At 39.0% G+C, this 12,918-nt stretch overlaps 1 protein-coding gene across 1 annotated transcript; it reads left to right on the top strand.

The window, feature by feature from the left end:
* Positions 1 to 347: 347 nt before the first annotated feature.
* On the top strand, positions 348 to 12,668 carry ENC1 (ectodermal-neural cortex 1). The gene is made up of 3 exons (XM_026718052.2): positions 348 to 699; positions 6,485 to 8,289; positions 12,080 to 12,668. The coding sequence occupies exon 2, from the start codon at positions 6,497 to 6,499 to the stop codon at positions 8,264 to 8,266; it is 1,770 nt and encodes a 589-aa protein (XP_026573837.1). The 5' UTR covers positions 348 to 699; positions 6,485 to 6,496; the 3' UTR covers positions 8,267 to 8,289; positions 12,080 to 12,668.
* Positions 12,669 to 12,918: the final 250 nt, after the last annotated feature.

Here is a 12,918-nt window from a genome sequence, read left to right as displayed (position 1 = left end):
GTCCAACAATGCCTGCGTTCTTAACTGCAAAACAGGCTCTTCTGCACGAAAAAGAACCTGGGCCCTTCTGTCCGGACGTCTCCCACACAGAAATCTGCGGGACGTGCATGGCCGGTGTAAAAACTCAGAGCCGGGGGATGTTCCTTCACATCAACGCCGCTTCCGAGCGACATGAAAGGAAGCACCTCATCCACATTCCCGCCCACACCTTTTCTCTCTCTCTTCCTCTCCCCCGGGTGATTCCCGGGCGACGTCCAGGGACTCTTTCAGCAGCCGAGCCAGTCCCCGCCCGTCTTTCTCCCCGCCTCCCGCGTGTCATTCACTCTTTGCATTTCGGGCCCTCCCCCTCCAGCAGGCCCATATACTCTCTGCCTCGCACTCGCCGAGGCCACAGGAGGAGCGGCGCCCCTCCTCCTCGGCCTCTCCCCGCCTTCTTTGCAGCAGCAGCAGCAGCAGCGCCACCGCCGTCGCTCTCCTTCGTACAAGCGTGTGGAGACAACCGGGACAGCCGCCGAGCAAGGACCGCGCTGCGCTTCTGGTCTCCCGGAGGGGAAGGTGGGCGCTCTCGGTCTCTCCACGCGAGACGAACTACCAGGGAGAGGCGCCGGCTGGAACGTGCGCGACGAAGGACAGAGCTTGGCTCCCCATGCCGTGAACTTGCGCGGCTCCCAGGAGGCAGGATCCGAGGAAGCGGCGGCTGTAAGTGAGACCCTCGCGCGCCGACCTGTTGCCGCGGGAACAGGTTCGCGCCTAGGCGGCCGTGGGTGGGGGGAGAGCCTAACCCGGCTCGGTGAGCGCCGGTTGTGGGTCTTTGCCGGAGGGATGGTGATGATGGAAGAAGAGAAGACGCTGCCTCGTCTGCAGACTGAGTCTAGCCACAGCTCGCCATGGTTCACTCCGAAGGAATCGCTGCTGAATTCAGCGCGATTTATTGTATTCCTGAGGAGAGGGGCTGCAGCGGGAGACCCGAAAGCGATTTTGTTTTCGGTCCAGGGGTCCCTTAATGGGTCCCAGAGAGGCGGTTTGGACACCCTGCGAGGAGTTTTAACGCTGAGGGAGCACCGAAACTATTCTCTGTTAGGAAAAAAAAAAGGGTGCGGGGTCAGAAGGTGCAACTTCTAAGTTAGCTTTTGATTTCCTGAACTCGGGTCGACCTTAGCCTCTCTAATGCTTTGCGCTTAGAGGACTGGGTCGGTGCACCTCCAGGCAGGACGCATTTGTTCCTTTCCGCCCTACAGGAAGGAGGAGGGTCAGAGGGTGTGCTGCTTGCTTCCTTCCTTTCCCAGGGCTGCCTGCCTGTTCCCCCCCCCCACCCTCCTCCACTTCAAAGCGAAGAGGGGGAAGCGGGAGGCAGCCGTTGAGGGAGCTTTTGTATTTTGCTGAAGAGGGGCGCACGTGGTTCGCTGCTCTTCCGCGTCTTTGCAGAAGGTGCGCGAGAAGTAGGGAAGAAGTGGGGTCCCAGCTATGCCCGGTTTACCTCTAGCTTTAGCTTCCACCACCATTTGGTCCTCGGAATTTAAAACAAAATGTATTGAAACATGATGGGAAACTCTTCCTTCAAAACACACATTTTATTCCCATCTCTTCTAAAATCGGGGGAAAAAATGGAAGCTTAAGTTTCACCAGCTTAAAAATAAAACTCGGAGAGGATTGTTTACACCTGTATGAAGTTATGGAATGAAAGAAACGAGTGATATCAGAAGATACTAACTTTCTTTTCTTTTTAAACCGGTGGACTTACTGCTCATTCAACTGTTTCTAGTGAATAGAAATCCATTAATTATAGCAAAGGAAAAGAGATCGCTGCATACCAAAATTAGCAAAATAAACAACAGAGCAGATTCTTTACCTAATGATATGTGTGGTATAATATGATAAGCTTATCACTATTTGCTGAGCCCACCCCTCTTGTAGCTCTTTTGAAGTCTGAGCCATTACACAAAGGAAGTAGAAGATTTGCTTCTTTGGCTGTTTTCTCATATTGGCATATTGCTGCATTGAAAAACAGAAAATTATTTAAAAGATACCATGTAGATACTGGATTAGCTGCTAAAAGATTTTTAAGATAATGAAAGCTATAAAATTTGCAAGCTTGAATGTGCTTACTTAACCCGTGCGTCCATGTCCTTGAATAATTTTTAGAAGAGCTATCCAAATTCAGAATAGTGGAAAATAACTTTCCAGTAATGTGTTTTTATGTCTCTCTTTGCACAAAGAAATAATGATTGTAGTCAGTTCTTTAATTATTTCCATTGACTTGACCACACTATCAATTTGGTTTGGGAACAAAGTAAAGCTCCAAATTCAATGGAGACAGTTTGTAATTCCAGAGGTTGAACAACAAATAATGAAGGGTAGTAATAGCCTTGTGCTATTTGAGAATCAATGCTGGAAATCTTTTGATAGATTAATATTGGAAACAGATTGAGGATAAAACACAGATTGAGAATAAAGTTCGTCTCACAAAATCATTTCTTCTAAACTAAGATGTGTGAGGAAAACATATTAATAGCAGGATCCATCAGTTCCGTATTTGTTCCAAAGAATTCATAATACACAATAATTCACACTTCAATCCTTATGTACCCTTTCCCCCCCCTTCTGTTTAATCCTGTCTGATTTTCAGAGTCTGTCTGGACAAAACCCTGCAGTTTCCTTGGAAATATTTTTCAGGAGTAGTTTGCCATTGCCTCCTTCCTAGGACTGAGAGGGAGTGACTAACCCAAAGCAATTCAGCTGGCTTTATGCCTAAATTGGAACTAGAACTCACAGTCTCTCAATTTCTAACCTGATGCCTTAACCACTCCACTAAACTTACTTTCTAATGTAGCTTTGCCTGTGAACAAATTCTACCTAGTTGTTTGAGGTTTATTTAAATCATGTATATGTCTGAACTGTTAATTTCAATATATTTTAGATACACAATTTAAGTTTTATAAGATAAATTATCCGAATGGCATTGCCTTTACTTGATGGTTTGTTTGGTGTTGTAAATAACTTGGTAGAACTATTTATGGCTTAGAATTATAGAACTGGAAGTGGCTATTCAGACCATGTAGTCCATACTTAGACAGTTTGCAATGATAACAGAAAGTTTAGAATGGACTGTATTTGATAGGTTGTGTGACCCAGAAAGGTCTGGATAATAGGGAGCTTACATAAAGAATGTATTAGCATAGAACCACATGGGAGACAATCAATAAATTGTATTGTTAAAAATCTTCAATATTTATTACAGTAATCTTTTTGAGCCATTTAAGACAAAATTGCCTAAGCACATATTATATTAGGAAACATATAGATCTTAGAAGAAATTACCACATAACTAGCGATATATCAGTGTTAGAGTATATTTTCATCTTGTGTTATTAGAAGAATGCAAACAATAAAACATCACTTAGGCATTAATATTTCTGAATTTGCAGCCTTATTCTAACAGAAGATATGCTTGGATTTGTATAATTTGCAAAACAAACAAATAAATCTGAAAAGTGTGTGGGGGATAGGGTTATTTAAAAGTGTTTTAAAAATGGGAATAACATAGTTGAATTTAAGCAATTCATGTGTTTGAGGTTCTTCTCCATAAATGATCTAGGACTATACATTCCCATGCTATTAGGGAATTGTAGGTGTTTCAGTTCATATATATAAAGAAGGTAGATTAGTGAAAGCTAGCTTAATCAGAAGAATCTTTTAATTCATAGGAAATTATTTTAAGATTTTAATTTGGTACAACATCCATATCATAGCTGTGATGTTGAAATTCGTAGTAACCATTAGCTGGCAACAAACAGCTACAATACTTCTTTGCTGCTATCTAGTGGTCATGTGCATTTTGCATTCCAGTTGTAATAAGTGTGAAATACAGTTACAATTATGGTCTCCTTAACAAATTAACAAACATACCCAGTGATGGGTATATTTATCTTTTAACCATTTCTTTTGAGTAGGTGTAGCAGGTATTGAAACAACCATGTTTTCCTCCAAAAATACAAATTATTTTTTAAAAGGAAATTTCTTTTTAAAGAAAAGAAAAATCCTTTATGGTAGTAATTAAATGATCAACAAGTCAAAAATGAGAATAATTGGCTATCAAAGTGTATCATAGTGTGTATAACAATTGATGCTTAATTGTTACAGATATCATCTCATATAAAAGTTTGATTTTTCATTTATGTAATTTATATAGCCGCCCACCTCTTAAACTGTAGCTCTCGACAGCTGATGTATTAAAAGCATGAAAATGATAAGTAGTGGCCACAAAAAAGTACAACTTATTTCCCCAACTTGTATTACTTGGTTTTGAATAAATATTAGAATCAAACTGCAAAACTTCTAATCTCTTAGCAATTTCTACACATACTTAGCAGTGGCAGCACCTTTACAAGTGACAAAATATTAGGGAAGGGTGCTGTTACAAAGTAATACTAAACAGGAAAATTTTGAGGAATCATAGGCAACATTAGGATCCTGAACTACTCATAGGATCCACTCATTCCTGAATTCTCACTTTCCCTACTTGCTCATCTTTTCCCTGAAGGAAGTGAGACGTTGTATTGAATTGAGCACATGCTTTCTGTCCGGAGCTTATAGTCTGTTACCCATTTCTAAGTCCTGACCAAGTCCTCTCAGATGTCGTATCTGACTCATAACTAAATAGCAGCTTAATGAGTAGTTCAGCCTCCTTTTGCTAAGTTCTGTTGACTTTTTCTGGTCTGGTGACAGGTAGTCTTATGGGAAAGCTTTATGGAGGTCATGTCAGATTATATTTTTGTCTTTCTTCACTCCTTCCTTAGCTGTGGAGATAGTCTTTTTCTATGGGCAGTAGCGGTTTCTATGACACCTGAACAGGTTGGACCTGTGCAGCTGGTAGGAACATCTCCAGGGGACTTCTGATTCTGTTGTGAATGAAAGAGTTCTCCATCAGAGTCAATAGCATATTGTCTTCCCTGATCATCTACTTGCCATTCCTTGCACATTACTTGTTTTTTTCAAATTAGGACAACATTCTTGAATGTGTAATTATAAGACCAAAAATTACAATTTGCAAGTATCTTGTCATAGGTTGAATCATTGCCTTATCAAATCATTGGGATTGCAGTCAGTATAACCTCTGAACACACACACACACACACAATGGCTCCTTCAATATGTTGGAGACATCTTATTGAAACAGGATGGATGACCATACCTGGAAGGGGATAGAAAGGAGATTTTTTTGTTGAATCTTAATTCTTTGGGGATGGCATAGCTGGAAAGTAAGCAACACTTGTTGGCAGATTCTCTCAATATCAGCAGGAGAGTGGTGTTATAAATGCTCAGGGCTGTTTTCACTGGCAGAATTGAAATTTTGCTCCAGCAAAATGGTTAGGTTCACACAACATTCCAAACCAGAATGTTACTTCCTTTTCATTTAGTATTAATATGTTAATATGAATCAAGGTATTGTCAGTGGTGGCTTAACAGAACCTAATGATTAGTTCAGAAATTGTGTCTTATTCTAACCCTGGCGCCTTTGTAGTACTTTTAAATTCTGTTTTCCACTGAATGTTCTTACTTTGAGAAAACTTTGATCCTGTATAGTTTAAGCATATTGAGATTTGGGGGATTTTCCTTTCCTCCCCCAGCATTGGTGGAAGTTCCTATTTACAATAGGATTTATGTTTTCAAGTCAGCTTGTTCCTTTCATAATTTTTGGTCTTTTGCTAAATTGGTGGGAATAAAGAAATCTGGAATATACTAGGCTGAGAAACTCTTTCAGCATATAATTAAATCACATGTGTGCCACCTTAAAGTATCTGTTGCTGGAGAGATATGTAGCTTTGAGGTAAAAATCTACTGGTAACATTATAGTAATTAAAGTAAAATATGCTGGGAATGATCTATTTGTGTCTAACTTTTTACATATTTTCATGCTGTGGGAGGAATTGATTTTATCAGAATGTAATCTTAATAAGGTTAATTTGTGGATGCCTGTGTTCCTTGAAGTATTCCTTACTGTAACGTCCTTGTTGCTTATCCGACTATGAGTCAAGGCAGAAGCATGTTTTTAAATGTGTGTGTCAGTGCATAATTATTAAATCAGCTGCTGTATGCTGGAAAGGTGTGGGAAGAAAATCAGACCTGTCTTTTTTTTTCACCCATTCTGAAACTGCCACTTATATCGTTATGAAAGTGGGAGGTCTGGTTTGCCAAGATAATCCTGCTGTCTTGAGCAATTATTTTTAGACTATGCCAGTTAAGAAATACATAGTAGGAAAAACAGGCAGAGGATTGGATATCCTCTGCTCCTGTTTGATGTTTCTTAGCATATTCTTGTGTTTTGCAGCTGTGTTAAAAAAAATTCCACAATTTTAAATCTTGGAAATAAACTCTGTAGTCAATGGATAGACTTCCCAGTAGATGTGTATAGATAACTTGCTTTTAAAACATTCTATATTGTATTTTGAGACTTCTTAATCATATTTATTTTTTTAACATTTAGGTGTGGAAGAAAATGTCAGTCAGCATGCACGAGAATCGGAAGTCTAGAGCCAGCACTGGCTCTATAAACATATATTTATTTCACAAATCTTCATATGCTGATAGTGTCCTCACTCATCTGAATCTGCTGCGTCAACAGCGTTTATTTACAGATGTACTTCTCCATGCTGGGAACAAGTCATTCCCGTGTCATAGAGCTGTTCTAGCTGCCTGTAGCCGATATTTTGAAGCCATGTTCAGTGGCGGTCTTAAAGAAAGCCAAGCCAGTGAAGTCGACTTCCACAATTCCATCCATCCAGAGGTTCTAGAACTTCTCCTGGACTATGCGTACTCTTCAAGGGTCATCATCAATGAAGAAAATGCAGAGTCCCTTTTGGAGGCAGGTGATATGTTGGAATTCCAAGACATTAGAGATGCTTGTGCAGAATTCTTAGAGAAGAACCTTCATCATACTAATTGTCTTGGCATGCTTCTACTGTCGGATGCTCACCAATGTACCAAACTTTATGAGCTCTCTTGGAGGATGTGCCTTAGCAACTTCCAGACCATCAGTAAAAGTGAAGATTTTCTCCAGCTTCCAAAAGACATGGTTGTTCAGCTGCTTTCTAGTGAAGAATTAGAGACTGAAGACGAACGTTTAGTATATGAGTCTGCCATGAACTGGATTAACTATGATCTAAATAAACGCCACTGTGATCTTCCAGAATTATTGCAGACTGTGAGACTGGCTCTTTTACCAGCCATATATCTAATGGAAAATGTGGCTACTGAAGAGCTCATCACCAAGCAAAGGGAAAGTAAAGAGATTGTAGAAGAAGCAATCAGGTGCAAATTGAAGATTCTGCAGAATGATGGTGTAGTCACTAGTTTATGTGCTAGACCTCGAAAAACTGGGCATGCCTTATTTCTTCTGGGAGGCCAGACTTTTATGTGTGACAAATTATATCTTGTTGACCAAAAAGCAAAGGAGATCATTCCAAAAGCTGACATCCCAAGTCCAAGGAAAGAATTCAGTGCATGTGCAATTGGCTGTAAAGTCTATATTACTGGTGGTCGAGGATCTGAAAATGGAGTCTCTAAAGATGTTTGGGTGTATGATACACTTCATGAAGAATGGTCCAAAGCAGCTCCAATGCTAGTTGCTCGCTTTGGTCATGGTTCTGCTGAACTCAAACACTGTCTATATGTTGTAGGAGGTCACACAGCAGCCACTGGTTGTCTTCCAGCCTCTCCTTCAGTATCCTTAAAACAAGTAGAAGAGTATGATCCTGTGACTAACAAATGGACAATGGTTGCCCCACTTCGAGAAGGAGTAAGCAATGCTGCTGTAGTCAGTGCAAAGTTAAAACTCTTTGCTTTTGGTGGTACCAGTGTCAGTCATGATAAGCTTCCAAAAGTACAATGTTATGACCTGAGTGAAAACAGGTGGACTGTACCAGCCACTTGTCCTCAGCCATGGCGATACACAGCTGCAGCTGTTCTCGGTAACCAAATTTTTATTATGGGTGGAGATACTGAATTCTCTGCTTGTTCAGCTTATAAATTCAACAGTGAAACCTACCAGTGGACTAAAGTGGGAGATGTGACAGCTAAGAGAATGAGTTGCCATGCTGTTGCATCTGGAAACAAATTATATGTTGTGGGAGGCTACTTTGGAATCCAGAGATGCAAAACATTAGATTGTTACGACCCCACGCTTGATATGTGGAACAGCATAACCACAGTGCCCTATTCACTAATCCCAACTGCATTTGTGAGCACATGGAAACATCTCCCTTCTTAATAACTGCATGTGTGCCTATACAGGTGAGAAATTGCTTATTGAAAATATAAGTGGCTAGGTTCACTTTTTTTTACAAATATAAACTGCAGAGATTCATTTGAATAAACAGCAAGCAAAAAAGATAGTAGGATTCAACCAGTACATGAATAAATATAAGATCTGTTTCATAAGATACTTTGTTCATATATGAGAATTATCCTGATTACCCCCAGTTAAATAGTGCACGAATTGGTCATGCTCAAGAATACCTATTAGTAATTTCTGTTATCTATCCATGATTATTAATTCATAGGCATATTTATGTAAGATTGTTCTTAAAGGTAATTATAGGTTGTTCACATAGACATATTCCCCCACTTGCAAATGATTTTGACAAAATGCCATCTAGGAGAAAATCTACTTAGTTAAAATTATAGTTTTTGTTCAGTTGTATCCCATTCTTTTAAGAGTTATCCACACTTTACTGTTTAAATGGAAATAATAGATCAGTATAATTAATGTACGAGTGATTAGTGGAACTGATTACACTCACACAGAAACACTTATATACTATTTTTGTGTGTGTGTGTGTATATATAATGATTGGAGCAAGCAAAATCATTGCTAGTTCTGATGTGCATAGGGGCAACAATGTAAACTGTCTATTTATATTTTGAAATGACACTTTATATGAAATACTATAAGATTATATCCTGGACTTTATGGAATTGGGACTATTAATTACTGAAGAAATAAGAATCTGCTTCCCCAGGGTGGGGTAGAGTTAGAAAAGAGAATTATTGTGTGTGATGGTGAATCATTCTGACCTTATGTTTAAAAGACATACCAGTTAGCTTAAGTAATTATTGGTTTATAACTTGGGATGTATCAAAGCCCATAAATTCAATCTGAAAGTTTAGTGCAGTAGTCCAGATGTGCACCTGATGTGGTTAGGTGCAGTGTTGGTGATTTTAATGGAATGGTTTCTGCTTATAAACTATTTGAACTAGCTCATGCAGATAGCTCTATTTCTTTTTGCTACATTTCTATTATTATTATTATTATTATTATTATTGATTTGCCTTCTGATTTTTCATTTTGAAAATATCAGTAAACCTTCCTTGCAATATATGCTTTTATTTAAAAAGTGGCCAGCTAAAGCCTGCCCTTTTTTATTCTTCCAGAATTGCAAGAGGTTTATGGCCTTTAGTAAGGAAAGGAAGTTCAGCAGGGCATGTTTCTGAGTTAGCATGCTGGGCTCAGATGCAAATTTTGCTTTGCTAGAATGCGTGCAGTCCATTTGTATTAATTGCTAATTGTGTTTGAGGAAAAAAAACTTAAAAGGACTTCAAAACTTCAAGCCATATATTAACTAGCAGTATATATGCTTGGGTATGAATATTTGGGGATTTTAGTTTAAGTAGACCTTGCCTATAATTTATCCAATCATTTAGTTTTTAATGTATTCATAAATTCAATTGTGAATATTTCAACTGGATTGGCATTAATCTTTACTTGTGAAGTTAAACTTTCCTTGTCAAGATTAAAAAGAACTAAGTAGCCCTTGAAATAAAATTAGAAGTTTTTTTTGTAAAGAAAATGAAGACGCCCACATAGTATATTGTAAATTAATTCAGATAACAGATAATCAGAGTTGGAAGGGACCTTGTAGGTCATCTAGTCCAACCCCCCCTGCCCAAGCGGGAGACCCTACACCATTTCTGACAAATGGCAGTCCAATCTCTTATTGAAAGTCTCAAGTGATGGCGCTCCCACAACTTCCGAGAGCAAGCTGTTCCATTGGTTGATCATGTCAGAAAGTTTCTCCTTATTTCCAGGTTTAATCTCTCCTTGTTCAGTTTCCATCCATTATTCCTTGTCTGGCCCACAGGCACTTTAGAAAATAGGTTGACTCCTTCCTCTCTGTGGCAGCCCCTCAAATATTGGAAGACCTCTATCATGTCTCCCCTGGTCCTTCTCTTTACTAGACTAGCCAAGCCCAGTTCCCGCAACCATTCATTGTATGTTTTAGTCTCCAGTCCCCTAATCATCAAAATGCAAACACCTGCATCAGTATAATTGCAGAACTGCAATCCTAATTCTAAAAAATAGCTGCCTTGCATATTTTTACTCTCTTATAAACTCATGAAATGTTTTTCCTCAGTCAAAACTTGATCCAAAGACATTGAGGCATTGTTCAGTTCTTTTGGTCTAGACTGGATTTAGGTACATTTCCAGAGAAATAGTTTTTCTTCTAGTAAACAGCAAAGTACCTGAAACTCTTATCTAATCAACCCCCCACCCCAATATCAGCACTAATATTTAATGTTTTATATATTAAAGTTTGATATGGGTTCTTTTATATGTTTCAAATATCAAACTTCTTTACATCTGATAATGAAAGATTATCCTGTTATTCCTTTCAATATGTCTGTATATAAAAGACTATTTTTCCAGGATAATCAAACAATAGTTTACCCTCAGTGTAAACTTACTCCTCCCAAACTGTTTTACTTGGGCAATTCGTTAGTATAACTGAGTAAATGTAACCAACCTGTAGTTTGCACTATACCCAGTGACAAAAATTTTGGGGTGTGTGTGGCTCCTGCTGCTCTTATCAGTGGGAAGAGAGGACCAGAAGAAAATTCCTCTGATTGTGCCCCAATCGGAAGCATTTTTCTTCCGGCCCTTTCTTCCCAGTGATAGAGCAGCAGGAGCCACATACAAACACAAAATACTTTTTTGTGTTAAGGGTTAAGAAAAAAAGTTAAAAAAAATCATAAAGCTGCTTTGCAATTTAAAATACAATATGCTTCATGTTCATCTCAGGAGTATGTAGCTGATTGTCCTTCAGTGAAAGTGATCTTAGTTTTTAATATGTAAGAGATTGAAAATTGTGTCTATAGTATTTTGTAAATTACACACACACACACACACACACACACACACACACACACACACACACCCCTCCCTTCTGTGATCCTGCCCAGTGCTTTTAAGCTGTGAAGTACATGAACCTTCCAATCAGTCGCACCAAGTTAACCAGCAAATTTTTACAATTGCACTGTGGAAATCCCATCAAACTTTGCTTCATATGTTCTGGCAGAGCTATTAATTGCTACTTTGAAAACCAGCATGGTGCCTGGTTTGAAAACCGGCTCTGAGCATAATAATGGAGTGAGAAGGTGGGAGTACAGAAGCCAAACACTGGCATCCAAAGCTAATATTTTGCACTGAATAATTGACATATAGGAAACGCTTCTATGGGGAGGCAGCGAAGCGTACTGCATTGTTACAGGACAAAGCCCCACAAAAGAGAGTTCTGCCATAATGAATAGCAGAAATGTTTTAAATAAGGGGATTAATATGTCTGCTTTTCATATTCTGAATCCGTTCTATTCAGGATCCTCCATGGTTAATAAGGCATTGATCGGTGATTCTTTTCTCCAACAAGCTGCCTTTCCTTCTGTTTCTTTGCTACTTGGATTTGGCCCACGACCAAAATGGCTGTTCCTGCTACTATGCCAGCCAACTTTATGACAGAGATGTTGCATTATATTATTTTTCCCCTTAACAATCAACTGTCTCTTCATTTGCAGGATTGATTTATTACATTCAGGCATTGTTCTCTCTCTCTCTGCCAAGTTATTAATGTTATTAAACCAAAGAGTTGCTAGTTACATTATAGAGGAATAACATATGATCAGTGAGGTTACAGCATCTAATATTTAAGATACATAATGAACAGGCGTCTGTTTTATAGACCTTTAAAACACGTATAAACTTCATATTGTTTCACCAAAACGTTTACAATGTTTGTTTGTTTTTCTCTAGTTTATTGCATCATAATGCTGAATAAACCTTGGAACCAACTGTGGAGAAGTGGTTTTGATGAAGACATTTCTTTTTTGAATTTGAAGAAGATCCTCTGCACCTTCTAAATTCTTAAAAGTTGGAAATGAAGGAATGGGAGTGGGAATATTGTTTTTGGTATATCAGCACATGGTTTAATTATGAATGAATGAACCCATGGTCGGGTCCTTGTGTTAGTAATTGTGGATTAATGTCAAGTTTAATAATTCTTTCAAAGGGGAGGGGAGGTAAGGGGGGGGGGATGAACTTTTCAGAGCTGCATAACACAGCACAACCCTCAATTTTCATGGACTTTGCTTTTTGTGTGGAAAATTTGAAATGGTTGTCACTTCCCTTTGTAACAATTTGAAGTGTCAACAGCAGCTGCAAAAGAAGCGGACAAGGCCTGGTTCAGCAAGATATATCTCTTTGTGAGTGAAGATGCAGCTCTGCCCAGGGCGCTAAGCTTTGTCCTAGGCAGTGCCAGGAGCATCGGTGTCGATTGGTGAGCTGAGTTGTGGCTCTGAATTACTTTCTTAGGGAGCAGCAGCTCAATTATTAAAAAAATAAATTCCCCCAGTGTCTCTGTGAAAAAGAATGACTCTTCTTCCCTACATACATGCAATTTATTTCTTCTTATATTTATTAATTATGACTGTCCTGCTTCTAAATTGTTACTTGTTGTAGATACAGCTATTTATTGTTCAGTGCTTGCATGCTAAAACAATGCCTGGAGTAATTTTCAAGTTATAAGGGCTTTTGGGACTTGTTTTGCACATCCTGTGATTTCTGACTTGCTTGGCTGCACAAAAAAAGCTGAA

Source organism: Pseudonaja textilis, chromosome 2 (genome assembly GCF_049901715.1).
Source record: "Pseudonaja textilis isolate UNSWEBS1 chromosome 2, rPseTex1.2, whole genome shotgun sequence".
In the NCBI taxonomy this organism is placed as follows: domain Eukaryota; kingdom Metazoa; phylum Chordata; class Lepidosauria; order Squamata; family Elapidae; genus Pseudonaja; species Pseudonaja textilis.
This window is presented reverse-complemented; position numbering and strand designations above follow the sequence as displayed.